The sequence below is a fragment of the Manihot esculenta genome, chromosome 6 (assembly GCF_001659605.2).
Source record: "Manihot esculenta cultivar AM560-2 chromosome 6, M.esculenta_v8, whole genome shotgun sequence".
NCBI lineage: Eukaryota > Viridiplantae > Streptophyta > Magnoliopsida > Malpighiales > Euphorbiaceae > Manihot > Manihot esculenta.
The window spans coordinates 3,454,388-3,480,549 of NC_035166.2; the positions used below are offsets into that span (position 1 = coordinate 3,454,388).

The window sequence follows — 26,162 nt, forward strand, 5'->3', positions numbered from 1 at the left end:
TCTGAGGTATTTGGTAAACACTCGACCCGATCTTGCATATTCAGTTGGAATTGTAAGTCGCTTCATGGAAGCACCGACAACAAAACATCTAGCAGCTGTGAAACAGATATTGCGTTATGTGAAAGGCACCTTACATCATGGGTGCATATACAAAAAGGTAGAAGAGGAGGAATTCAAGCTAGTAGGTTATAGCGACAGTGACTTAGCCGGAGATGTGGATGATCGGAAAAGTACGACAGGAGTAATCTACTTCCTCGGCCAAAGTCCTATCACCTGGATCTCTCAAAAGCAGAAAGTCGTAGCTTTATCCTCGTGTGAAGCCGAGTATATTGCTGCGACAGCAGGAGCTTGTCAAGGCATATGGATTAGCAGGCTGTTACATGAATTGATCGGTTGGAAGACAAACAAGTTCGTGTTAAGAGTTGACAATAAATCTGCAATTGCTCTCACAAAAAATCTTGTCCATCATAACAGAAGCAAGCACATAGATATTAAGTTTCACTTCATTCGGGAGTGTGTCCAAAGAGGAGAAGTCGAAATCGAGTATGTAAAAACTGAATCACAACTCGCTGATATTCTGACAAAGCCATTGTCCCGAGACAAGATCGACGAGCTGAACATGATGATCGGAATCAAAGATGTGAAGAACAAGCTTACGGGGGAAAAATGAAGAAATTAAGCTTGTTATACTGGTTGTTAAGCCAGCTGTTACTAGTTTCCACGTTGCACCCACGTTGCACATTTCCGAATCTGTTTCTGTTTCTGCATGTTTTAGTTTTCTGAATTAGTCAGCACTTATCTTCATTCAATCCGACAGTTACGTAACGTGGCGTGATGCTCGGATTAAAACTTGGTTTTTCAGTTTTTAGTTTTAGTATAAATAAGGCAATGAAATTGTAAGGGAGATACACTGTCAAGGTTTAAAAGGAATCTGAATAAATTTCTTTTCCTCTGTTCCATTTCCTTTCCTCTGTTTCATCAAAATTCTGCAGAAAATTCCCAGAAACAGCAGAAGCTTCAAAAGGTGGCAGAATCTTCATAGCCTAAGATCTGCAGCATCCCTTACATTTTTTTCATAGTTTACATGCTAATCACTATCTTACAGTACGGCGATGGCATCCTGAGTTTGATATGTATGCTGCTAATGCTTTAGAACGACTTATAGTCTGGGCCAGGATTCCTTGCTTACCTATTGAATATTACAATGACGAGTTCCTTTTGAGAATTGGGAGCTTGCTCGAAAAACCTATTAAGGTGGATCGCAATACAAGTATGGTGAGTAGAGGACACTACGCTAGGATTTGCATTGAGATTAACATGGAAAAACCCTTAGTGGCCAAATTCAAGCTTCGCCGACGTGTTAGACCAGTGGAATATGAAGGGCTCCACCTGGTGTGTTTCAGTTGCGGTAGATATGGCCATGACGCCGAGAAGTGCCTGGTGAGGGGAGGTTCTGGCGGTGCCGGTAATCTTGCGGGGAAAGCCCATGCCAATGATCCGATTGATTTGGATAAGGATAAGGGAAGAGCAATCCCTAATAATCCTATGATTGTCAATGATTATGGGGATTGGATGCTTGTCAAAAAAGATAAGAGGAATTTCAAAAAAGTCTTTAACAAAGTCCTAGTCAACAAGGAGTCTTCAAAAGAGAAATTTTCTGCTAAGGAAAAAGGGGCAAAACCTTTGACGGACCGTTCTAATCAATATGCTGCTTTGGAGATTAATGAGCCAGCTCCTGTTGAGCCCATGCAACTACCCCCCTCTAATACTATTGATACGGGCTCATTCTAAGCTGGGCCGTCCTCTAGTGGCCCGCAAACTAAAAGACCTGCCAGTAAAAACTCAGTGAGACCTGGTGCTGGAAATACTGGGACAGATATTACTTCTACTTCTACCATTTCTTCTTTAGTTTTGAATAAAGTGGCTACTGTTCCTAAGCCTAGAAGAGTTGCGGAGGAGACAGAACATGTCCTTGTTTTTGGAGGGAAGACATATGTTTCGATTTCTCGTATTGTTACCAACCGGGGTGTTTTTTTCTAACCATGCCAACACTCATGCAAATGGTAACCTCAATTTTCCTAATGCGGAGAATCAATTTCCGCATCCATCTGCTCCTAATATTGACAAGAACCTGGAAACGAATGAGATTCAAGAGATGGACATTGTTCCGGAGACTCCACTTGAGGGGGTAATGCTTTAGCCTCTCGTCTGGGGGAGAGATGGTCAATTGATGTCTTCGTGTGGAAGCTCGTTATTATTTGCAAGCTGGTGCTGTTGGGGTTATATGGCCTCGTGGTTTTGCTTTAGGGCTTAATACCCTCCTTACCATGTAAAAAAAAAAAAAGAAATTGAGGTATTACAGTTTTTGAGAAAATGATAATAATTTGAGAGAATTGAGATAATTTCAAATTAAAAAAAATGTTGAGAGAATTAAAATGATTTCAAATTAAAGAAAATATTGAGAGATTGAGATGCTTTTGAGTGTGGTTTGAAAATTATGAGAATTAAGAATCGAGAAAATTGAGAGAATTTTAAAATGATTTTGAGTGGGGTAAAGTTTAAATATTTATAGGAGAAAAAAGTTTTAAAAGAATCAAGAAAAACAGTCCACTTGGAAATAGTCCAAAGTGGCCCTTTTGCTTCTAATGGTCCAATGGATTGTTGGAAGCTATACAAGCCTACAGACCGTAGAGAAGGCCAAGCAGCTATGTCCAACTATGGGACGCCACTTAACTTTGCCACATGATGTCCCATGGTTGGATGATATAATTTGAAATTAAAATTAACTGAAAGTTGACTAGATCATCAGTTTGAATCGGCTAGTTTTGATCCAATTCTAATTCTGGTTTAGAGGAGGGAGCCTATAATCAGCTCCTCTTTCGGAACTTGACCAGTCCAGTTCACTGTCCAACTACGTCTACCTACCAGTGGCCAAGTTTTTGGCGCTCATGTAGTCCATAAACTTGTAATCCTCTTGAAATTTCAATAGCTTGCATGACATTTATTCACTAGCGATGGTCTAATTCACACCTTTGGTTTTATTTCTTTACTAATCGATTATAATACTTTAATTAATTTATTTTTTTATAAGAGTAGTTAATAGATTTGTGACTCATAATTGATATATTTTCCTAATTAAAGTGGGAGAAATATTATTCAATAGATAGAGACATAGATGAAATACATCTAAACTGAATGAAATTTCTAATCAAATTAAAATCGAAGAGTTTAACACTATAAATATGAGTATGATAAAAAGAAATAGGTAGAGACCTAGATTAGATAGATCTCTAAATTAGATAGATTTCTTATTTATATATTATTTCTAAATTGAATGATTTTCTAATTAGATTAAAACTAAAGAGTGATACTATAAATAAAAATATGATAAAGAGATTATTTAGATTTTCTTATACTAGGAGGAGAAGAGATTTTGTCCATCGTAAAGTGACTTTTATCCAATATAGTAATAGTCTCATGAAGAAAGAGAGAGGTTTCGATAAAAGACATAGAAGGATTTTGATTTATGCCATTGACGACATCTTTTGGTATATAATGTAATGAGTTATTTTTAAAAGAGAATGAGAAAGATTAACTAATATATTTAGTTTAGGGAGAGAAAATAAATTTAATTGTAATTGGATTAATGGGTAAATAATAAAATTTTGTAATTAATGATTTCATTAAAGATATTGAAAGATGAATAATGAATACCATGGAGGTGGAGCTTTTATTATTTATAGGAGATTGTCATAAAGACCTAATTATTACATTAAATCAAAACTTATTACTAATTTATCACCAAAATCTCAATCAGAAACTAACTTACAGTTTTAGTCATATAACTTTGGGACCTCTGCATAAATTACCGTTAATTTTAGTCCTATTGGACTTCCAGAGTCCAGTCCATGTTTGCATAGAAAAAAGAAGTCTTGGCTAAGTGATTAAAAAAATAAAGAAAATGATGCATGCAAAATATTATTATTAATTTGGGTGAGTATTAGTTTGAACATAGTGTTTTGGGTTTCTGGTTATGTCCAGATTTACAAAATCAGCGTTCCATTCCCCGTCCGTCGCTCCTCTTCTTCTTCTTCTTCCTATCTAGGGTTTTGATTGAAGAGAAAAAGAAAGAAGAACGGGTTCTTTTCTCTCCAGGTACAATCTTTTCCTTAATTTTCTCTGTCTGGAACACCAATAATGCCCTACGGAATGTATTGAATCAGGCTGATATTTGAAATAATTGTTTTTAGGGTTTAAAAAAAGAAGAGATGGACAATTGGAGCAGGAAATTTTTTAGATTTTGAAACATTTCAAATACTTATATAAGAAATGATCGTCCTATATTGTATAGTAATGATTTTAATGATTAATTCATGCATGATAATACTGTATATTATTTGTTGTCTTAGAAGTGAAGAATTTCTGTTTCTTATTTGTTTTGTAAAACTTTTTCAATGTTATTTGAATTGTTAATGCAGTAGGCGGATGAGATCTTTTTCTTTTATGTTTATTTGAATTGAATCAGAAGGGAAGTTCAGCAATTGAGTGATGTCCTACATGTCATCGCAGACTTTTTTGAGGTGAAAAATGTTGTTACAACATTTATCTATTTCTATTGATGCTTCTCTATTTTGTGTCTTGAACAATACTCTGGATTTTGTTTGTGATTGGATATCTCCTATTGAAATTTGGCAGATGTGTCCAAAATGTGATGAATGCTCTCATATTGGTTCCACACACATTGCACCATGCACTGAGGGAAAGAGTGCTGATTATTCGTGCGTGTTAACTTTTGCCACAAGTCCTCATCTATCAACTAGCAATACAATGTCTGAAAGTTCTGCACCCACTTATGTATATAGAAGAAGGAAGCTACGAGGTAATTCTGTTGCCATTTTTTCAGCACAGGTCCCTGAAAGTGTGAAGAGAAGTGGAGATGATTGTCCCTCTGTTGCTAGTTCTGATGCTTCTCCTATTGCAGTTAAGGAGCAATATGTAGTTTCTCAAGATGAGCATGCTATTGGAGCTACTATAATAACTACTAATGGATGTTCACTGGCAGAACGGGTTTCTGATGAATCGTCAAAAAATAGTGGGCAAGGAATCATTGAGGTTGACAGTATGAATGACAGTTGCTCATCATCAAAATCTGACATGGAACTTGTTTCAGCGCATATGCAGACTGTAGTGGACAATGCTGGTGAGTGCTCCTCATCCAGTGTAATGGTTGTAGAAGTCCCAAGGGAGGGTCTATCGGAAAAGGATTTATGTGTCTCTATAATGAGAAGCCAGGGTGTGCTTGAAGGAGTTTGGCCTAACAGGACACGTGCTTCTGCTGAAGATGTTGGTGATAGTGGTGCTAGCAGCAATTGTCGGTCGTGCAAAATTTGTGCTTATCTAGAGTCTACACTTAAGATGATAATATGTGATAATTGTGAAGATGCGTTTCATTTATCTTGCTGCAATCCTCGTTTAAAAAGAATACCACCTGACGATTGGTTTTGTCATTCATGTTCAAAGAAGTGTCGCAAAATTCTTAAAGAGTCAATTTCCAGATCTCCTAATATGATTGGTGAAAAGGGTAGATGTGGGAATTATTCTACAGCTGTTTCAAATCCAATAGCATTGATGTTAAGAGATACTGGATTATATACATCTGGGGTCCGGATTGGAAAAGGTTTTCAAGCGGAAGTTCCAGACTGGTCAGGTCCAATTACTAAGTATGTGCTTTTGGTAATCCCCACAATTTTACTTTTGAAACAAATACTGACAAGAAATAAACGACTTCAATTATTTTTTATACACAATTGTACCTCATGCTTGTCCACAAAAATCAATTGAATTGTAAGCAACATTGAGCGAACATGTTTGCTGGGTTCATTTGTCTTTCTCTTGCTTAGAGTGAGCATGAGAATTTATTCCATTCCATTCCCTGTCACTGAGATATTTTATTAATATTGTTTGCATAAGTTTATCAGACTCCTAGGGACTGAATTATGCTAATAAAGATTCATTTTTTTCTTTTCCCTTTCTTGGGGGAGAGAGGGAGTTGGAATATCGAAGATCATGAATGATTGAGGCACAAAAGTAGAGAAATAGGTCATTAGTAAATGAGTGAAACCTAGTGCAAATATTGCAATTTACCTTGCTTTTATTTTGTTTTGGATATTGTTTTAGGTTAAATCAGTTTAACGAGAATTCTGCGGGTGGCTAGTAATATATTCCACTCAAATGAGATGATATAGGTTGTGATTTATTAAACCTCGAGGGCTGTAGAAAATTGTCACTCTCCAGTTTGGATGGAGATAAACCTGGTACTCTTGTTTTTTCATGGAACCATTGGAAGTCATCAAGAATCAGAACTTTTCTTGTGAAAGGTTCATGCTGATTGTATTATTCAGTGATTTATTGCTGTTTCTTAATATTCTTTTGCTTAATGGCCTGTTAGTTTTGTTGACAGTCTTTCATGTGAATGTCATGCAAGTGCTTACCTTTTATTTTTGTGGTCGGTATAGATTATATGCAAAGAGGACTTCAAATGAATAGATATGATGATCACTGGATAATGCTGTCTAGGAAGTATGTCCCTGCTCACTTCAGTGACAAACACAGTAGTAAGTTTGGGGTAGTGGAGTAACCACACAAGCCTTTTATCTAAGCTTAGTACTTAGTAGGGTCTGTTCAGTATTGTTATTGCTGTTGCTATACTTGTCTATGATTTATGTATATTCAACAAAAAATGATCATTTGGCATGATTTGCAAAAAAAATACTAAAGCATCTCAAGTGCACTTTAAAATGCAATACCAAATTGTTTCAGCGGGTTAAAGAGTTTAGACTCCTTTCTGACTGGTTAGTGTTTCACACTTTGTTTTGATTGTTTCTCCATTTTATTTGATTCCTGGATAAGTGTTTAGAGGAAAAGAGCATAGCCTTCTGGACCTTTGTGGTTGGCAAATGTGAATCTTCTAGATAGCTGGGAGGTAACTCAGGTTTTCTTCTTGAATATGATCATATGAAATCTGAGAATTAGTCATATCCTCTTCCAAATGGGTTTTCTAAGCAAGTAAGCACACTATCCTATCTACTTAGTGTGAATGCTTGGGCTAGTGAGTGGAAACATAAGAACAGAAAAGTTGTGGCAGGATAAAATCTAACTTGAAAAATTGGACAACATGAGACTTAAATATAAGGGGAGCTGTGAGCTGGGGGCTGGATGAGGATTGCAATACATGTTACCATATGTTAGGTAGAATTCTTAACAAGGGAAGATTAGAGAACAAGTAGAAGAATATAGGGAGAAATAGAGAGAGAAAGAATAGAAGGCCATATGTTAGGTAGAATTCTTAACAAGGGAAGATTAGAGAACAAGCAGAAGAATATAGGGAGAAATAGAGAGAGAATAGAAGAGAGAGAGAGAGAGAGAGAGAGAGAGAGAGAGAGAGAGATTTGGGAGAAGAGGATTGTATTGATTCTTGATTGATTCACATACAATCTGAAGTAGCTATTTATACTACTCTTCCCGCCAAACAACTTGAAAATCTGCCTAAGCCTAAAGAGCAGGGAAGTACCTTGTTGCTCGGGGGAGCTGCTGCTACAACCAATCCTGAATCCAAAGGTAATCATCTTCCTAAGATGAAATTGATTACGTTTGATGGACATGAACCTAGAGCATGGATTAGGAAGTGCACTAAATTCTTTGAAGTCTATAAGATTCCTAAAGAACGGATAGTAGGAATAGCAAGTCTCTTCTTAATTGAGAAAGCTGATGCATGATATCCTAATTGGAAAAAGAATGAGAACTCAAATGTTTGGGAAATTTTTGAGAAAGACCTATGTGCAAGGTTTGGTGAGACCCGATTGGTGGATGTGGTGGAAGAATTCATGAGAATTAGACAAGAAGGTAGTGTTGTGGATTACCAGGATAAGTTTGAAGAATTAAGAGTTAGAATGGAGACATTGATGCTAGGGCTAGAGCAACCTTGTTTCCTGTCAATTTTTATTGGAGGATTGAGGGATAATATTAGGCCTACGTTGAAGATGCTTAAGCCTAAGACCTTGTTGCAAGCCTGTGGAAAGTGGTAAATTACAGGAGGAGCTGGTGGAGAACAACAGAAAACCTAAACCATTCCTTAAAACCTACCACTCGGACACAATGTTCGATAACACTAATGCTTACAATCAGAACTTTGCATCACCCAGCAAGAGTTCTTTACCTAACCAAAATTTTTTCTATCCACCTAAACCCCCAATTTATAAACCAGTCCAATCTTGGAAATCTAACCTTCCTTCTATGCCCAAGAACTCCAATACTCGGTTGCTCACTTCAGCCAATTCAAATTCAGCTAGTGTCAATCAACTACCACAAGGTGAAAGGAGGCCACCCAAACCATGTTTCAGGTGTGGGGAGAGATACTTCCCTAGGCACACTTGTAAGGCCAAAATTGTTATGGCTGTACAGATAAAGGATATTGAAAGTGAAGCTAATCAGGAGGTGGGACAAGAAGTAGTGCTTATAGAGCAAATAGAAGACTCCAATGATGAGAGGACCTTATCTATTCATGTATTGAGAGGCAGCCAAGGGGCAGATACAATTACGATGTTGGGGAACTATAAGAATAGGCAACTGGTAGTGCTTATTGACAGTGGTAGCACTAATAGTTTCTTAGATGAGAAAATAGCCGAGGAGTTGAGGCTTCCAATAATTGCTAGCCACATTTATCTTACTGTGGCAGATGGGAGAAAGATAACTAGTTTTGGATTCTGTAAGGCTTTGAGTGGAAAATCTAGAATTTTTCCTTCTCATTTGACATGAGAATGCTGGATATTGGTGGATTTGATATGATCTTGGCCCTTCTTGATTTTCAACCACCTTTCACAGTGGAAACAGATACTTGTAATAAGGGCATGGGGCTGTCTTGCAACAAAATTATAGCCTTCATTTCAAAGGCTTTTGGACCCAGGACCCAAACTCTTTTTGTGCATGAAAAAGAGTTGCTGGCTATAACCGTTGCTATCTCCAAATGGAGGCATTATCTAGAGCAAGGGGCATTTTACATCAAAACTGATCAGCAGAGCATTAAATTTCTACTTGAACAGAGACTACACACTCACTTACAGCAAAAGGAAATCTCTAAACTGTTGGGTCTGGATTATAAGATAATATACAAAAAGGGAGTGGATAACAAGGTTGCTGATGCTTTGTCTAGAAGACCTCCCTCACCTGATCAACAACCGTATACTGTTACTTTTGCACCACAGCTTGCCTGGTTACTCTCAGTCTTGGCAAGTTATGTGCAGGATGTGCGGGCTATTGATCTCATTCATCAGCTGGCAGTGGATGTTCAGGCAATCAGTCACTTTCAGTTGAAACAAGGGTTGTTTCACTACTGATTTGAGAATCCATTTGATTTCACCATACCATGACTCTGCTTTAGGGGGTCATTCAGGGGTTAACTCTATTTACTTGAGGTTGAGAAGATATTTTTATTGGCTGAGATGCAATTTGATGTATTGAAATGGGTGAAGCAATGTGATTGTGTGCTAGGTGTAAAGGAGAATACTGTGCTTTACCAGGCTTGCTGCAGGCCTTACCAGCTCCTTCTCAAGCCTGGCAGCACATTTCTATGAATTTTATTGAGCAATTGCCTAAGTTTAAAGGCAAACTTCTTACCATCCTCAAAGTGATGGTCAAATAGAGAGATTGATATAGTGTCTACACTCTAGAGGGCTATTTGAGGTGCATGGCATATGATAAGCCCACCACTTGGGCTAAGTGGATTTCTCTTGCTTAATGGTGGTATAATTCTCCCTTTCACAGTGCCATAAAAATGACTCCCCTTGAGGTCTTATATGGCTACTATCCTCCTATTGTTCCTTTGATTTCCTTAGAACAGGTTACTATGGGATCCCTACAAGTTTTCCTCACTCGAAGACAACAACTAGATCAGATTTTAAAAGGTAAACTAGAAGTGGCCAAGAACAGAATGAAGTAGCAGGCAGATAAGAAACGTTCTGAAAGGGAATTTTAGGTGGGAGATTGGATATACTTGAAGCTGCAACCTTACAAACAAACCTTTTTTGCTCTCCAGAAAACATTGAAGCTTGCAGCTAAGTTTTATGGGCCCTTTAGAGTACTGGAGAGAATTGGATCTGTTGCTTACAAGTTGGATCTTCCACCTACATCTGCCATCCACCTTGTTTTTCATGTCTCTTTGCTAAAGCAGAAGCTTGGAGATCATGTGGTTCCAATTATTGAACTGCCTAGCAGGGAAGATGGGGAGATACTAGTGGCTCCACAAGAAGTGCTTCAAACTCGAGAAATCATAAGGGGAGGGCAGCAGGTATTTCAACTTCTGATCAAGTGGAAGAATCTATCTCTTGAAGATGCTACGTGGGAGGACAAGTCTTTTGTTTTGGCTCAATTTCCAAAATTTGCACATTCCTTGGGACAAAAATGTGTTAAGGGAGGGGTATTGTTACGTATAGAAGAACTAGATATAAGAATAAGTAGTTGGCTTAGCTGCGGAAATAGAGGGAACAATTATTTTACTAATCCTTGTATATAAATAGCTGGAAAAGGCCTATTCAAGGCATTGGAAATCAATAAAGCTAACTACCTTTCCCTCCTAAATTCTCTCTCTCCCTTCTCTCTCTAAAACTCTTCTCCTTTCTATAATTTTCTCCCCTTTCTATTTAGATCTGTTAGGTTGCCTAGCGCAATATCCTCCCCTTTAGAGCATGCTTGTCCTTAAGGATTCTTGAGTTATGGAAATTGAGTGGCCATAAATGCTTGGTCTTCCCATGTAGCATCTTCAATTGGAAGATTGGCCCATTTAATCAATGCTTGAGAGATAAGCTGTCCAACTCTAGATATAGTTCTTGTGTCCAGGACTTGGTCAGGAGCTACCAACACTTCATCCTCTTTAAAAATTGGAAGCTGCAGCTGAGGAACAATCTTCTCTCCCAACTTCTTTTTCAACAGTGGGTCATGGAATACTGGATGGATAGCAGCAGATGGGAGCAACTGGAGCTTGTATGCCACCTTCCTTACCCTTTGCTCAACCCGGAATATCCCATAGTATTTTGCAGTTAGCTTCAAGTTTCTTGTGAGGGCTATAAAGGACTGTCGATAGGGTTGAAGCTTTAAGTAGATCCAATCTCCTTCTTGAAATTCTCTTTCACTTCTTTGCTTATCAGACAAGACAACTGTTTCATTCTACTCCTAGCTTCCTCTAAATTTGCTTTGAGCAATTTTGTCACTTTGTGTCTTTTCTGGAAAACTTCCTCCATAGCCTGGACAGGGGAATTGGTGGCAATAGAGAGGAGGGGGTTGATAACCATACAGAGCCTTAAAAGGAAACATCTTAATGGCACTATAAAAACTCGCATTATACCACCATTCAGCTTAACCACTTAGGCCAGGAAGATTGTTTTTGATGCACCATGCACCGCAAATAAGACTCTAAACATTGATTCAAATGTTCAGTTTGGCTATCTGTTTTTGGATGTTAGGCACTACTGAATGCCAAAGTAGTGTCTACGAGTCGAAAAAACTCTTTCCAAAACAAACTGATGAAGAGTTTGTCGCTGTCTGACACTATTGAAATATAAGATCCATGTAGCTTATAAACATTATCCATGAATAGATGGGCCACTGAGGAAGCTATGAATGGATGGGAAAGGGCCAGGAAATTTCCATAGTTAGTGAACCTGCAAACCACCACCAATGTTGTGTTCTTGCCACTAGATTTTGGCAATTGTTCTATAAAGTCCGGAGAGACATGTTGCCATGCTTGTGAAGGGACCGGAAGAGGCTGCAAGGGTCCAGGATAAGTAGCCCTATCTCCCTTACAGGTGGCACACAGAGCACTGCTGAACCCATTTGAGTACTTCTGAGTGCATTTTAGGCCAATAGAGGTGTCTCTGTAACCTGCAATAAGTGTTGTTTACTCCAGAATGACCTCCAAGAGGGCTGTCATGATACAAGGCTAATAATTGTTATCGTAAGGTTCCACCTCCACCTACATATAGCCTGCCTTTGTAATACAACACTCCTTTCTTCAATTGGTATCCAGGAGCAGCAGTGGCATCCGTAGGTAGTTGGGAAATCAAAACAGATGCTCGGGTGTCCTGCTCATAAGAGCAGAAAGCACGAGTTACTGTTCACGAGTTCTGTTCTCCTGATTCTTTGTTTATTTTGATTGTTTTGGGTTGGTTGTTCTTATGGCTGAAATTGATTATATATGTAACAAGTTGAACATGATTAACATTTATGCTCTAACTTGAGGGGGAGAGTTATAGGTTATAGGAAGTAATATGTTAATATAGGATCTAAATATTCATAGATGGATCAGTTACTTAATCTTAGGATTGTATTATCTTTCTACACTTGATTTTCCTTCCTATTTAGATACTGTCTCTCGTGTATATATAGGTTGTACTCTCTATTGTGAAATACAGCAACAAAATATTATCTTTCTACACTTCTAACCAAAGGAATACTTGGAGAGTTTAACAAAAAGATGTTGCTGCATGACCTCAAATACCTTCTTTATGTGCTCCAAGTGGCTGGACAAGGACTTGTTGTACACCAAAGTATCATAAAAAAATGTCCAGCACAAACTTTCTCAAATAGGGTTGGAACACATGGTTCATAAAGGCTTGGAAGGTGGGTGGTGCATTACTTAGGCCAAAGAGTATTACAGTAAACTCAAAATGGCCATGGTGGGTCCTGAATGCTATCTTGGGAATATCAGAAATGTCCATCCTGATTTGGTGATATCTAACTCTCAAATCAATCTTAGAAAACCAAACTGCCCCATTTAATTCATCCAAGAAATCATCAATTATGGGTATAGGAAATTTGTTCTTCATATTAGCATCATTTAATTTCCTATAGTCAATACAAAACCTCCAAGAGCCATCCTTTTCCTTCACTAGTAGGACAGAACAAAAGGGGCTAGTGCTAGGTTGTATCACTCCAGAAGCCAACATTTCTGCTACCAGGTTTTCAATCTCAGTTTTCTGGTAGTGAGGATATCTATGGGGCCTTACACTAATTGGTTTAGTGTTTGGAAGTAAAGGGATGTTGTGGTTGTAAGATCTAAAGGGAGGTAAAGATTGAGGTTCCTCAAACAACTTAGAATACTCAGTAACTGTTGTATCTCAGGTTGTATAGTGTTTGAATTCAGGCTGCACAGGGAGCCGTGAGAATCTGAGTTTGGCTTTGCTTGCTCCTCATCCATGGTACTGAATTGAATGCAGTACAACAATGGGAATTGGAAATTGGAAATTAGCTCCTTGTTTCTGCAATAACTGAGAGACATTCTCACATCTGGTTTGCAGGTCTACCCCCCTTCCTTCTATGATTCCTTGCAGAGTTACTGGTCTGCCCTCTCTTTGCATTGTCACCTGCAATTTCTCAAAATTAAAAAGGACAAGGTTGTGGAATTTCATCCAATCTGCACCCAAAATAACATCAAATCCTCCTAAATCTAGAACACTCACAGGAAATTAGAACTGAATTCCATCCATCTTCCACTTAAAGTCCATACGCACACTGGAACTTTGCAATTTCCTCCCATCAGCTACAGTGACTACAGTTTTAGGCACTAGTATGACAGGTAGCTTCAGTGCATTAGCTGCCTTCTCATCAATAAAACTGTTGGTACTGCCACTATCAACCAATATCATCATCTGATTGCCCTTACTGTTGCCCACAATTCTGATTGTATCCTGTCCCTGCTTGCCATCTATTGCATGGATAGACAGAGTGATGTCTTGTTCAGCCTCTAGCACTTCTCCTTCTTTTTGTTCTTGCACATTCTCTTCCAGTCGACCTTCCACTTCCTGGTTCTCCATCTGTAAAGTCATGACAGATTTCTGTTTACATTGATGGCTTGGGTAGTACTTGTCTCCACATTTGAAACAAACCACCCAATGAAATTAATTATAGTAACCAAACCAGCACTTCAACCAAACAGGCCACCACTTCTCTGAATTCTCAAAACTCTGTCAACAAACCAGCTCAATCAAACAACACTATGGGAATTATAACACCCAAGCCTTGTTTGATTGGCTGGTTTGTTGACAGAGTTCTGAGAACTCAGAGAAGTGATAGCCTGTTTGGTTGAAGTGCTGGTTTGGTTACTAGGATTAATTTCATTGGGTGGTTTTGGTGCAAATGGAAAGCTTTGGAGAGTTTTTGGTATGAATGGCAACTGAGAGTTTGGAGTAGGTTTGGTATAAGTGGAGAAGTTTCTGCTACTACCGTAACTTCCCTTTCCTGTGCTCAGTATAAGCATCTCCTGCCATTTAGCAGCCTCAACAGCATGACTGAGGCTGGTTGGCCTTAGCATCCTGACCATGGGCCTGATCGTCCTTCAGCCCTCCAATAAGCCTGACAAGAAGTAGGATTCCTTTAATTCAGGCCCTTTCCATCCTCACCCTAAGGTCTTCAAATTTATCCTCATACTCATTGACAGTACTTTCCTGGCTCAATTTCATGAATTCCTCAACAATATCTTCCAAACTCAGATCTCCAAACCTTTTACACAAAGCTTCCTCAAATTGTTCCCAAGATGGATTCCTATTCTCCTTACTACAATTACAAAACCAAGAATCAGCCCTACTAATCAAATGCAAACCAGCTATTCCTACCATCTCATCATGCGGAACTCTGTAAACCACAAAATACTTGAGGCACTTCCTGATCCACACCCTGCCATCACAAGTGCTAATTCAATTTTAGGAAGAATTTTTTTCAGATCACCTGTACTGTGGAAACCTGTCCCTCAAGATTCTTTAGTCTGCACAATTTCTTTGGGCAAGGGCAAGATTCCTCTGCTCTTACTCCATTATTGCCTTGAGATCCAGATCCGATGGAATTTTCTTTAGCCATTGTCGCAGTCATGCTGATCACCAGCACCTTCAGCTCATCGATAGAATTCTTGGTTTCTTGGAAGTCTTTCGTCATGTCATCTATATCCTGCCTCACTGCGGCCTGTAGTTGCTTAAAATCAGACTTCAGGACATCCATATCTTTGCGAGACCCATGGAATTCAGATTGGAAAGCTCTGCTAATCTTATGCCTTCCTGACTCGCAATACTAGATATGACAGCCATGCTCTGATACCAATTGTTAGGTAGAATTCCTAACAAGGGAAAATTAGAGAACAAGAAGAATACAGGGAGAAATAGAGAGAAAGAAGGAGAGATTTGGGAGAAGAGGATTGTATTGATTCTTGATTGATTCACATACAATCTGAAGCAGATATTTATACTACTCTTCCTGCCAAACAACTTGAAAATCTGTTATTGAACAGAATAACCGCTCAGCCCTCCTTTGTTGACTTATTCCACAACTAACTATGATGGGCTAAACAATCTTATTTTTGAACTTCTTCCTATAATAAGTAACACAATACTAAAGTTGAAATGTAGGTTCATGGGATAGAGAACAAGTATAGCTTTGCAGTTGCTGCTCTGTGTTAGAGGGGTACAATGATCCTTGTTAAGTATGTATTATCTGAGGTCCTCTACCTGTTTTGTTTTTTTTAATTCTTGACTTTGCACAAGATGAGCATATGTACAGTTAATGAGGCATTGAATGAGATTTGGAACTATTCCTTTCAAGTGAGTCTCTAATATTTCTAGACTTGTCAAAAAGTTAGTAGTCAAGTCTTGTTTGAAAACACAGCTGATGTCAGAAGTATTGCAGGAAGGCTTCTGTGATTATTGGTTCCATAATCTTTTGTACTCTGTGGAAGACTACGTTAGTGAGTCAGATTTAGGGATTTTATATTTAATTTCATATCTCCTCCTGTATTCTTAAATTGCTTTAGTGCATCTTAGCTTTATTTATTTCTATTATAGTAGAACTTTTTGCTTTATTGAATTCTGGAATGGAAGGAAGACAGGTTTTAGTCATCACTTTACATGTAATCTTTGACCTTCCATGATATGACTTGTTATTTTGGTTTTTTGTACAGTGATGAAGATATGTTTGGTGAGGCTTTGGAAATGGATCCATCAGATTTTGTTAGTACGACTGTAAGGCTAAAATTGGTGTTTAACTTTTTATGTTCGTAGGAAAATAAACGTGCATTGCATGGCGGCATACTAGTTATTAAATTATTTATTTTACATAATGATTTTTTTTTTAATTTCAATATGTTTAATGTAATTTTAAAAATATATACAATTTTATACATTTAATCAAAGAATTAATTATAATAATGTCCTATTATTTTGTAAATTTATATAATAAAAATATTTTTTTACTCACTACTTTTTTTCCGAATTATTTATGTGCCATCAGATTTCTTCACCTCCATCTTAAATTTATTTCTATTTAAAATGATGACAAATTATTAAAATTAAAAAGAATACAATGTTTTTTTGTGTTAAAAAAATATTTCCAATTAGTTTATATAATATGTTTATTTTAAGCACACTCATAATAAATATATTTAGTTAAAATTTTAAGATATACTATCTTTTATAACTTATAAGTATTTAATGTACAATATATTATTGTAACTTATAAGCAATTTTTTAAATATGAATATATATGTACAAAAACTTATAAAAATAAAATATCACATTGAGTTATATTGACTTATTTGCTGATTTCTAGTGATGTGATTTGATTTGATTATTGATTCTAGGTATAAATTATGATTCTTAATTATCTTTGTAATTATTTGATTATTTGCTTGCTTTTTAGTCGTAATTTTTTTAGTCATATAAATCACTTGTAAAGATCAAGATTGAAATACAAGAATACTCTAAAATTCTCCAAAATTCTTCATTGTAGCAAAGCTTTTTTTATGATTTTAGAGTTTAAATTCAATTTTTTTTTCTCTTTAGAGTTTTTAAACCCTAGATCTATCTTTTTTTGTATTGCCCTACCTAGAGGCCTTTTTTTGTCTCACCGCCGCCACCACTAGAGTCGACGGACTTTCCTTGGCCAGCCATCCAACTCTGAAGCCAGAACTCCATGCGTGTGAGGCTTGCCCCTTTCCTTCCCGGCACGTGAGGTTCTGTTCGACACCGCTTTCCTACGCAATCTTCTCCGGTGCCCTTTTTGACTTCTTTACGACCATCTTTTGCTGCTACCTGGTCTTTTGGTGATTTGGTTAGGCTCTCTTTGTGTACAACCTTGGATACCTCCTATTCTTTCACGTTTCATTCTTTTTATCATGACAGATAGAAGGTAAAAAGGTTTCAATTTCTAACTCTAATAACCCTTTGTTGCAAATTAGTTTGGTAAAACTTTATGGAATCAATTATCTTGCTTGGTCAAGGTCTTGTTTGTTGTTTATCAAGGCTAAAGAACTGCAGGACTATGTCATTGGAAATAAGAAGCAATCGGATGTGAGTGATCCAGATTTTTTCCAATGAGACTCGAATAATTGTCTTGTTATGATATGGTTACTTAACTCTATGCAACTTCATATCTCTAAGTCCTATTTGCTACTTGATATTGCTGCAAAGATATGGGAAGGCTTTGTCCTTAATTTATTTCAAGATTGGGAATGATGCCCAAATTTATGATATTCGGAATAAGATCCATGGTACTAAGCAAGGAGAAATGACTGTCACCCCATTTTATTTTGAGTTATGTGGCTTATGGCAGAAACTTGATTATTATTAGCACTTTCAGGTAGACCGTTTTAGAGATACAGTCAAATTTAAAAAAATAATCGAAAAGAAGCGGGTCTATGATTTTCTTGTAGACTTGAACAATGAATATGATCTAATTCGGGTCCAAGTTTTGGATAAAGACTCTTTTCCTTCACTAGAAAGGGCACATGCCTATGTTTAACAAAAGAAAGTCATCGACATGCTATGCTCTATACTGCACCAGTGATTGGCTACTAGTTTGAGAACACTGCAACCTCCTAATTCTGAGAAAGATCGCCTGTATTGTGACTATTGTAGGAAATCGAGACATTAAGGAGGCTTACTGAAAGTTATATGGTTGTCCCACTAGAGGCCGTGGGGGAAATGAAAATTTATCATAAACTGTGGAGGATCCCCTTAAGGAGACAACAGACGTTGAGTTCGTTTCCTCTAATAAAATTTAGAGTCTCAAGCGCTTTTTGTCTTTTATTCACACCTTTTCCTCCTCTGATGCCACATCTAACTTTGTGAAGTCAGTTAATGCTTCCTCTGTTGATACTGTCCTATGGATTATTAATTCTAGTGCAAATAGACAAATGACAGGCTCTTGTAAAGGTTTTCTCACTTATTTTTCTTCTCTAATCAAAGACAGTATTAGAATTGGTGATGGCTTTTTTACTCCTATATCCAGAACAAATTTTGTTATTTGTGCACCCAATATTAAATTATCATATGTTCTTCATGTTCTACATTTTTCTGTCAATCTTTTATATGCCAGTGTTATCACCAATGCTCTTAACTGTAAAATTGAATTATTTCCTGATCATTGTGTTATTCAAGACCTTTTCATAGGGAAGATGATTGGCAATAGTAGACTACATGATGGCTTATATATGTTGGAAGGTGATCCAAGTTTTATGATATCTCAAGCCTAATTTAGAGAAAATAAGAATATCAATCAGGAAATAATATAGTGTCACAGGCGGTTAGGGCATCCATAATTTTTTATGTTAGAAAAATTTTATCCTAATTTGTTTGTTAGAACTCAGTTTGTTCTTTATTTTGTAATGCTTATAAGTATGCTAAGCACACTAGAACTCCTTATCCTTTGAGTCATAATAGAAGCCAAATTCCTTTTGTAACTATTCATTTTGATGTTTGGGGGTCTACTTAAACTGTATCCTTATCTCCTTATCTGGTAATCGATGGTTTGTTACTTTTATTAATTGTTGTACTTGGATGACTTGGGTATATTTGATTAAAGCTAAAAGTGGTCTTTTCTTATTTTCAATTTTTTCACAAAATGATTCGTACTCAATTTGATAGGTGAAAAGATTTTGAGAACTGACAATGGAAGAGAACATATGGATAGTAGGTTTTTTGCATATTTAGACTCCAATGAATAGTATACCAGACAAGTTATTCTGGTACTAGTGCACAAAATGGGGTTGCTGAAAGAAAAAACAAACATCTACTGGAAGTAGCTCGATCGCTTTTGTTCATCATGAATCTATCCAAAGCATATTGGTGAGATGCAGTTCTTGTATTTGCTTATCTTATCATTCGAATGCCCCTCAAAACCTTCGACTTTATGAGTCCTTTGGAGGTTCTACAAGGAAGAAATTTATATATTGTTCCACCAAAAAAATTTGGGTGTGTTTGCTTTGTCCATACTAGGACGACAAGAAAGTTGGACCCGAAGACCCTCACATGTGTGTTTGTTGGGAGTTATCACCCTCCATCTGGGAAATACTTTGTCGGTATGGATGTTATCTTCAGAGAAACTGAACCCTATTTCAGTATCACCTAATCACCTTTCCAGAGGGAGAATAATGAGCAAGAAGAGGTGATCTCTAATTTCGTGATTCTGAATGATCTGGTTTAGACAGAGAGTTTTAGTAGACAGGGGAGACATCTAATTAGGGGGAAAGAATTGGATGTTTGGATAAGCCGGATTTGAGGAGGTATTTGAGGAGAGACAAGGTAGAAGAAGCCATTTTGCAGCCTACTCAGAGTCAAGAATCTTCTTTCTCTTCTTCTGGTGAGTCATCCTCAACTGTTGAATGCTCCAATGATTTAGATAAACCCATTGCACATGTGTCAAATCTCGTATCAAATACTCTATTTCTAACTTTGTTTCTTATGAATTCTTGTCTCCCTCTTATAGAGTTTTTGTCTTGTCTATTTCCTATGTGTCTATTCTATAGGAAACCAGCACTGGCAAAAAATGAGACATGGGAGCTTGTCTCTCTTCCACCTGGAACGAAACTAGTTGGCTATAAGTGGGTATCCATAGTGAAATAAAAAGCTGATGTACAATTAAACAATTTAAAGCTAGAATGGTTGCTAAAGATTTCATCCAAAGGTATGGAGTGGATTATCAAGAGACATTTGCCCCAATTGTAAAAATAAACTCAATCAGAGTCCTTTTATCTTGTGTAGCCAATTTGGGCTGGGACTTACGACACTTTGATGTGAAGAATGTATTTCTCCATAGAGATTTAGAGGAAGAGGTGTTCATGGAGATCCCTTTTGGGTTTGCTGACGAGAAAATATAAGGAAAGTTGTGCAAATTAAAAAAAGTTTTGTATGAGTTAAAACAATCTCACGGAGCTAGGTTTGACAGACTTATCAGAGCCATGATGTCCTTTGGTTACTAACAGAGCAATGTTGATTATACTCTGTTTAAGAGAAAATGACTCAACTAAAAAGGTTAATAGCTTAAGAATTTGAAATAAAAAATTTAGAAAAACTTTAATATTTAATAGATATTGAGCTTGCCAGATTAGGAAAAAAAAGGATCTTTATTTCTAAAGAAAGTACATTCTGAATCTTTTGGAAAAAACTAATATGTTAGGGTGTAAACCAGCAATATCTCCCATTGAAAGTAATGCAAGCAAGAATTAGTGAGTCTGTGGATGTTGGGATATACTAGATTGGTAGGAAGGTTGATTTATCTCTTGTACACTCGACCGGACATAGTCTATGCTATTAGCTTAGTCAGCCAATTCATGCGTGATATGCATGCTGACTTTCGCTTCTTTACTCCAAACATGGTCACTTCCGAGTTGAAACTTTTATAGATGCAGATTGGGCAGGATCTTAATTTTGGGCTACTGCACAGTTGTGAGAGGGAACCTTGTCATTGAAAAAGCAAAAAATAAAGTGTTGTTGCTCAATCAAGTGCTGAAGCACAATACAAAGTCATGACTTAAGGCCTGTGTGAACTTTTATGGTTGCAAAAGTTATTGGTGGAGCTGAGGTTGCCCGAGAGACAAGATAATTTTGTATTGTTACAACAAAGCTGCCATCAATATAGCACAAAATTCAGTTCAACATGACCAAACGAAGCACATTTAGATCGATAGACACTTCATTAAAGAAAATTAACGGACAGTATCTTGAGTTTAATTTATGTGACTTCTACTGGGTGGCTTGTAGATGTATTTATTAAAGGGCTTAACAATAGAATTTATCATAATCTGATTTGCAATTTGGGCATGTGCGACATCTATGCACCAATTTGCCGGGGAGTGTTGACTTATTTGCTAATTTCTAGTGATATGATTTGATTACTGATTTTAGGCATAAATTAGTATTCTTAATTATTAATTATTTTTGTAGTTATTTGATTATTTGCTTTCCTTTTAGTCGTAATTTTGTGTATAAATAGTCATATAAATCATTAGTAAAGGTCAAGAGTGAAATACTTTAAAATTCTCCAAAATTCTTCAAGTTATAATTAATATATTAAAAAATATACTAAAAAACATAGATCGATGAATTTACTGGACATTATTTAAAAGTGAAATAGAGGATCCAATTCTCTTGGCAGTTGAAGTGAATGCCATTTGATTGTGCTCTTTTGAAAAATGAGTAAACAAAAACCATCAAGCCATCTGCTTTATTATCCAAAGTTTTTCTAATTTTTCAGCATTTGTTAATTGCTGCGGAGGCATCCTTTAATCCCTAATTTCTATTGTGTTTCAAGGAGAATTCGTTTATCCAAAATTAAAGTTGGACAACTGATTTATAACACATATCAATATGGGTTTGATTATTTAAAAGATACATACAAAGCTCAAATTGAATCATAATGTATGCATAATGACAATAAAGTTCCTTTTAAGTGTGAGCAAAATCTAGATATCTATCTATATTCATATTGCCTATCGCAGGTTCAAGGTTTTTTCACATTTTATGAAATCATTCCTGTGTACAACAGATATAAAGTTGAAATAAAATCAAATTTATCAATGCTTTGCATTTGAACATATCAATACTTGCAATTCTGTAGGATCTTGTTGAAGGAGCAACTATAGGATGCTTATCACCATATTTCTCCGCATATTCTTTAAACCTATATCAAAATATTGACACATGAATTAAATCTTATAATATATCATAGAAATATATAATTGAATATCTACTACAACTAGAACACAATAAGCTACATATAAGGATAGAAAATAACATCCAACGAAATAAAAACGAATAGAACTACTTAATTGAAGAAAATATACAATATATTATTGTATCTTGTATTCATTCATAAATTCTCTTGATTAATAGGATCAACTTAACTAGAAGTTTTATAACATTGGGTTATGTAATACTTTATGATTAAAATATTATTTAAAAACATGGCTAGACATGCCTTAAATCATTTCTTATTTTCAAATTTTTTAATTCTATTTGTTTAAAATTAAAATTATGATATATAAAAAACAATGTGTATACAACACTAAATAAAAGTTTCAGCACAGATGGGAGTATATTAATATTAAATTAATATATTAAAAATATAATCATAAAAATTTAAATTTCTTGATATGTTTTACAATTATAAATTTTAAACTTAATTAAGTGGAAGTTAAATGCAAGTAGGATTAATAAATTTAAATTGATATAAACTCTTAAATTAATTCAAATAATTAAAAATAATGTAATTGTAAATAATATGAAAGTGAAGGATGTTTTTGTACATCCCATTATTCCCCCTCCCCCTTCCCACATTTATATGTATTAATATTAATATTATAGATTATGGATGTGCTCCATTTGTCAGTCGAATTGCAGGTTCTTAGGATAACTGACAGATCCTTTTATGCAGGAATTGAAGTCAAACAAGCCATCTAAACTTGGATCTATAGGTAACTGGCTTCAGTGTAAAGAGCTTATTGATGGTGAAGGAGAAAGTGCTAATGGAACTATATGTGGAAAGTGGCGCAGGTAAGCCAAATAACGGTGATATGAATGAGCTTACTTTTGGGTTTATTTTAACTTGCATATAATAAGAAACTTTAGAAGTTTCACATATGCCTGTTAGAATATCCAACTCTAAAGCTCAGATGTTGATTGCAAGGCTTCTGCTCAATAACCTCTACTGTTCTTATTGAGCTGACTCTTAAGCTCTAGAAATACTTGAGGAGTAGCTTTCAATAAAGTGTCATAACTTCTATGTTTCAAACAGAACTAAGTACATGGAGAATTTACAATCACCAACAATGTGCATGTGAATCATAATATTTACGGCCTATTTTTTCACAATTCCCTAAATTTGTGAGAATTTTCAGCTCTAATACATAGTTTCATTTTAATTAATTTCCTACTTTCTATAATTGATAGCAAATTAGCAATTGTATCTAGGTGATAAGAATCATTCCATGATGCACTTGTCTAAGGAGCTATAACTGAGTTGGCACGGTGACATATTTAGGCAAGGTAAATACAATTTGAATGATTGATTGGGCACTGCATAAAGTTGTTTACCCCTTTGAATTTCTCTATCAATTTTCAAACCTACAACAATTTGGGGTTTAGACAACTTTGAGTAGGTCTTCTAGCCAACCATTTAGATCCTATTCACAAATGCTCAGCCATGTCAGCATGCCAATTTAGTGCAAGCTTGATGTAAATACACCTCATTGTGTTATTCTTATTCTAAATACAATCACCTTATAGAGAATGTGGTGCTGTATTTTACATACTAGCATATTACTCACATTGCATAATAGCCTTGCATATGTTACTACTTATAATTGAAAAAAGTGATAGTCAAATAAAAGGACAAAAGATCAAAGAAAATTACCGTATCTTCTTTAAGCCTTTTGATATTGATGAAAATTGAGAATAAATATTTAGAAATTTGATTTCAGCCTAAGTTTTTAGGGTTATGAAAAATAAGTAGGAAGGAGCATGTGGCTGAGAAAGGATGGGAGTTTAAAGAAAGGTGGTAGCAACTTTAAATGGTGTAATGGTTATTACTATCATTACAGAAATTGTGACACATTTTCTAATTGCCATTTTGGGTTAATTGACTATTACATGGTTCATGCCACTCTATAATGTCCATTAGGTGCATGTTGATTTCTTTTCATTGTGACTCAATCATCAAATCAAATAAGAAGGCTAGAATTCCGTTAATTACTGATCATATTCTAATTCATATATGTAGTTGATACCTTGTGTCAGTGAGGCCATTCTGAAATATGAGTGGCATTACTTTACTAGTGAACTTTAAATATGAGATCGAAGAAAGAAGTTTTAGCTTCCATGTCCATAAATTTTGGTCGTCTTCGAAGTTTTCAGTTGATGTGGAATCTCACTGCAAGACTCAAAAGTTTTTGGCCCTAAATATTATTGAAAAATATTGGGTCATTGAATTTAGAGTTTAGAGTTTAAGAAGCCCTTTGTTATCGTGGATGCGGCTTTTGGAACTTTATAGTTTATATGGATACTTGTTCACATAGGAAGCCCTTTCTGACACCTCTAGTGTACAAAAAAAGGCAGGGGTCATTCAACAAGCAGTTGCCTTATGTGCCTTGGCGCCTTGTGGTGTGGACACAACCATACAAGTCTCTAAAATGGCACGCCTTCTTATTTCCACCTTTAGTGAGCACTTGCATTGGCTCCACTCAAAATTTGCTGATCTACCAAGCCAATGTTCTCTTCACTATTTTTGGACTCCTTTAGCCCTTTTTTTCCTGGTGTGTTTGAAGTTGTCCTTTTTTAAATACTAATGACGATGCTGTATGGGTCTTTTATTTCAGTATTTTTTTTTTTTTACAAAAAGAGACTAACATGCTTTTTAGGTAATTTTTTTTTTTGGGTTACTTGCCATCTATTTCTAAAGAAAATAAATATTAACTTGTTATTTAGGTCCTCTGTTTCTAAGTTATCTAAAGTTGCTTTATTTGTTTGAATATCAAAATTTGGGATTTATTTTATTTTTTTAGATGTCCAAATTTTGTTGTTTTATTTTCTATTGAGTTCCAAAAATGAATGATGGAGAAGTTTTATTTATTTTGTATTTTTTTATGCTTATTAGTGCCTGTAAATTGGTAATTTTGATAAGTTTGGTTTAGACCTGTATCTATTATTATTATTTTTATTTTTTATTAATTTCTATTTTTCTGAGCCTCAGTTCATTCAGGTGCATGTCTGCTTCTTGCGCCTTGTACCTAGGGCCAAGATTCCTTTTCGCTAATGCGCTTTGAGTTTCTCATACCATGTTTTCATGTATGAAATACAAGCCAGCTTGCCTGTTTTTCTTAATTCCACATATTTTTCCACTAACCTTAAGTGAGAGTTTATATATATGTACCTAAGGTAGATACTTTATGATAGAGAGGCAACTATGGTTGCGAACTTGCCAGTATTGGAGTTAAAGTAATGTATAAAGTAGCTAATTCAATCAGTCAAAACCACAAAATACTTTGAAACTACAGGTGGAAACATGAAATGGAAACTACTTGTGCATATGCCAATTTATTGCCCAAGTATAATATTTAATATGGGTGTGCATGTAATTGGAAAAGCAGAGGTTAGACAGAAGGCGAGAATAAAATATTTGCTAGTTTCCCATTGAAAATCCAAGCTGCTAATTTCATCTACTTATAAACCCTACAATGAGGCTGGCACTTTCATTTTGTTACTTCAGACATACTGGGTTAGAGGATATGGAAATATTACCGATCTATTGAGTTTTTGGGTTAGAGAATGTGGAAAAGTTACTGACCTGCTGGGTTGGAGGCTGTGGAAACTTTATCGACCTATTGGGTTAGAGAATGTGGAAAAGTTACTGGCCTGCTGGGTTAGAGGCTGTCGAAATTTTATTGATCTGTTGGGTTATGGGATGTGGAAATGTTACTGATCATGGGTTATAGGATGTGGAAATGTTAGTGATCTTGGGAAATTTTTATGGCAATATCCCTATAAACAGTACATAGTTTGCTTTGCTGCAAGTGAATAAGGGTGAACCTGTCATGCCTTAGAATGTACATTTTCCTGAACCTTTTGGTGATCTATGTTGCAACCTGCTAATATGAAGAATGTCTCCAGTCGATAATAAGTTCAATAGCTTTCTTTGCACTTTGTTAGTGTTGTACCATGCCAAGGTCATTTGTCATTATATTAGGATGTGTTTGTGGTTGTATTTGGTGCTTTGAGCTTATCATAAGCCTATTATGACTTGTTAGGGGTTTTCACCCTGACGTTGCATTCAATTGAATTGTGTGGTCATGTAGGATAACC

The 26,162-nt window shown here is 36.1% G+C and overlaps 2 protein-coding genes across 13 annotated transcripts in view; both read left to right on the forward strand.

Annotated features, from left to right (window-relative positions):
* Positions 1-1,131: 1,131 nt before the first annotated feature.
* On the forward strand, positions 1,132-1,791 carry LOC110617362. The gene has a single exon (XM_021760096.1). The coding sequence runs from the start codon at positions 1,132-1,134 to the stop codon at positions 1,789-1,791; it is 660 nt and encodes a 219-aa protein (XP_021615788.1).
* Positions 1,792-3,925: 2,134 nt separating this feature from the next.
* LOC110617340 overlaps positions 3,926-26,162 on the forward strand; it is a 28,901-nt gene continuing 6,664 nt past the window's right edge. Inside the window, exons 1-6 of one of the 12 annotated variants that reach the window (XM_043957937.1) lie at positions 3,938-4,155; positions 4,479-4,580; positions 4,696-4,879; positions 4,982-5,720; positions 15,992-16,052; positions 22,741-22,859. In XM_043957937.1, the coding sequence (XP_043813872.1) occupies positions 4,696-4,879; positions 4,982-5,720; positions 15,992-16,052; positions 22,741-22,859 (1,103 nt within the window). In that variant the 5' untranslated portion in view covers positions 3,938-4,155; positions 4,479-4,580. Of the gene's footprint in view, positions 4,156-4,478; positions 4,590-4,695; positions 5,721-15,991; positions 16,053-22,740; positions 22,860-26,162 lie in introns of all 12 variants that reach the window. The other 11 variants (XM_043957936.1, XM_043957938.1, XM_043957932.1 and 8 more) reach the window with 11 other exon arrangements.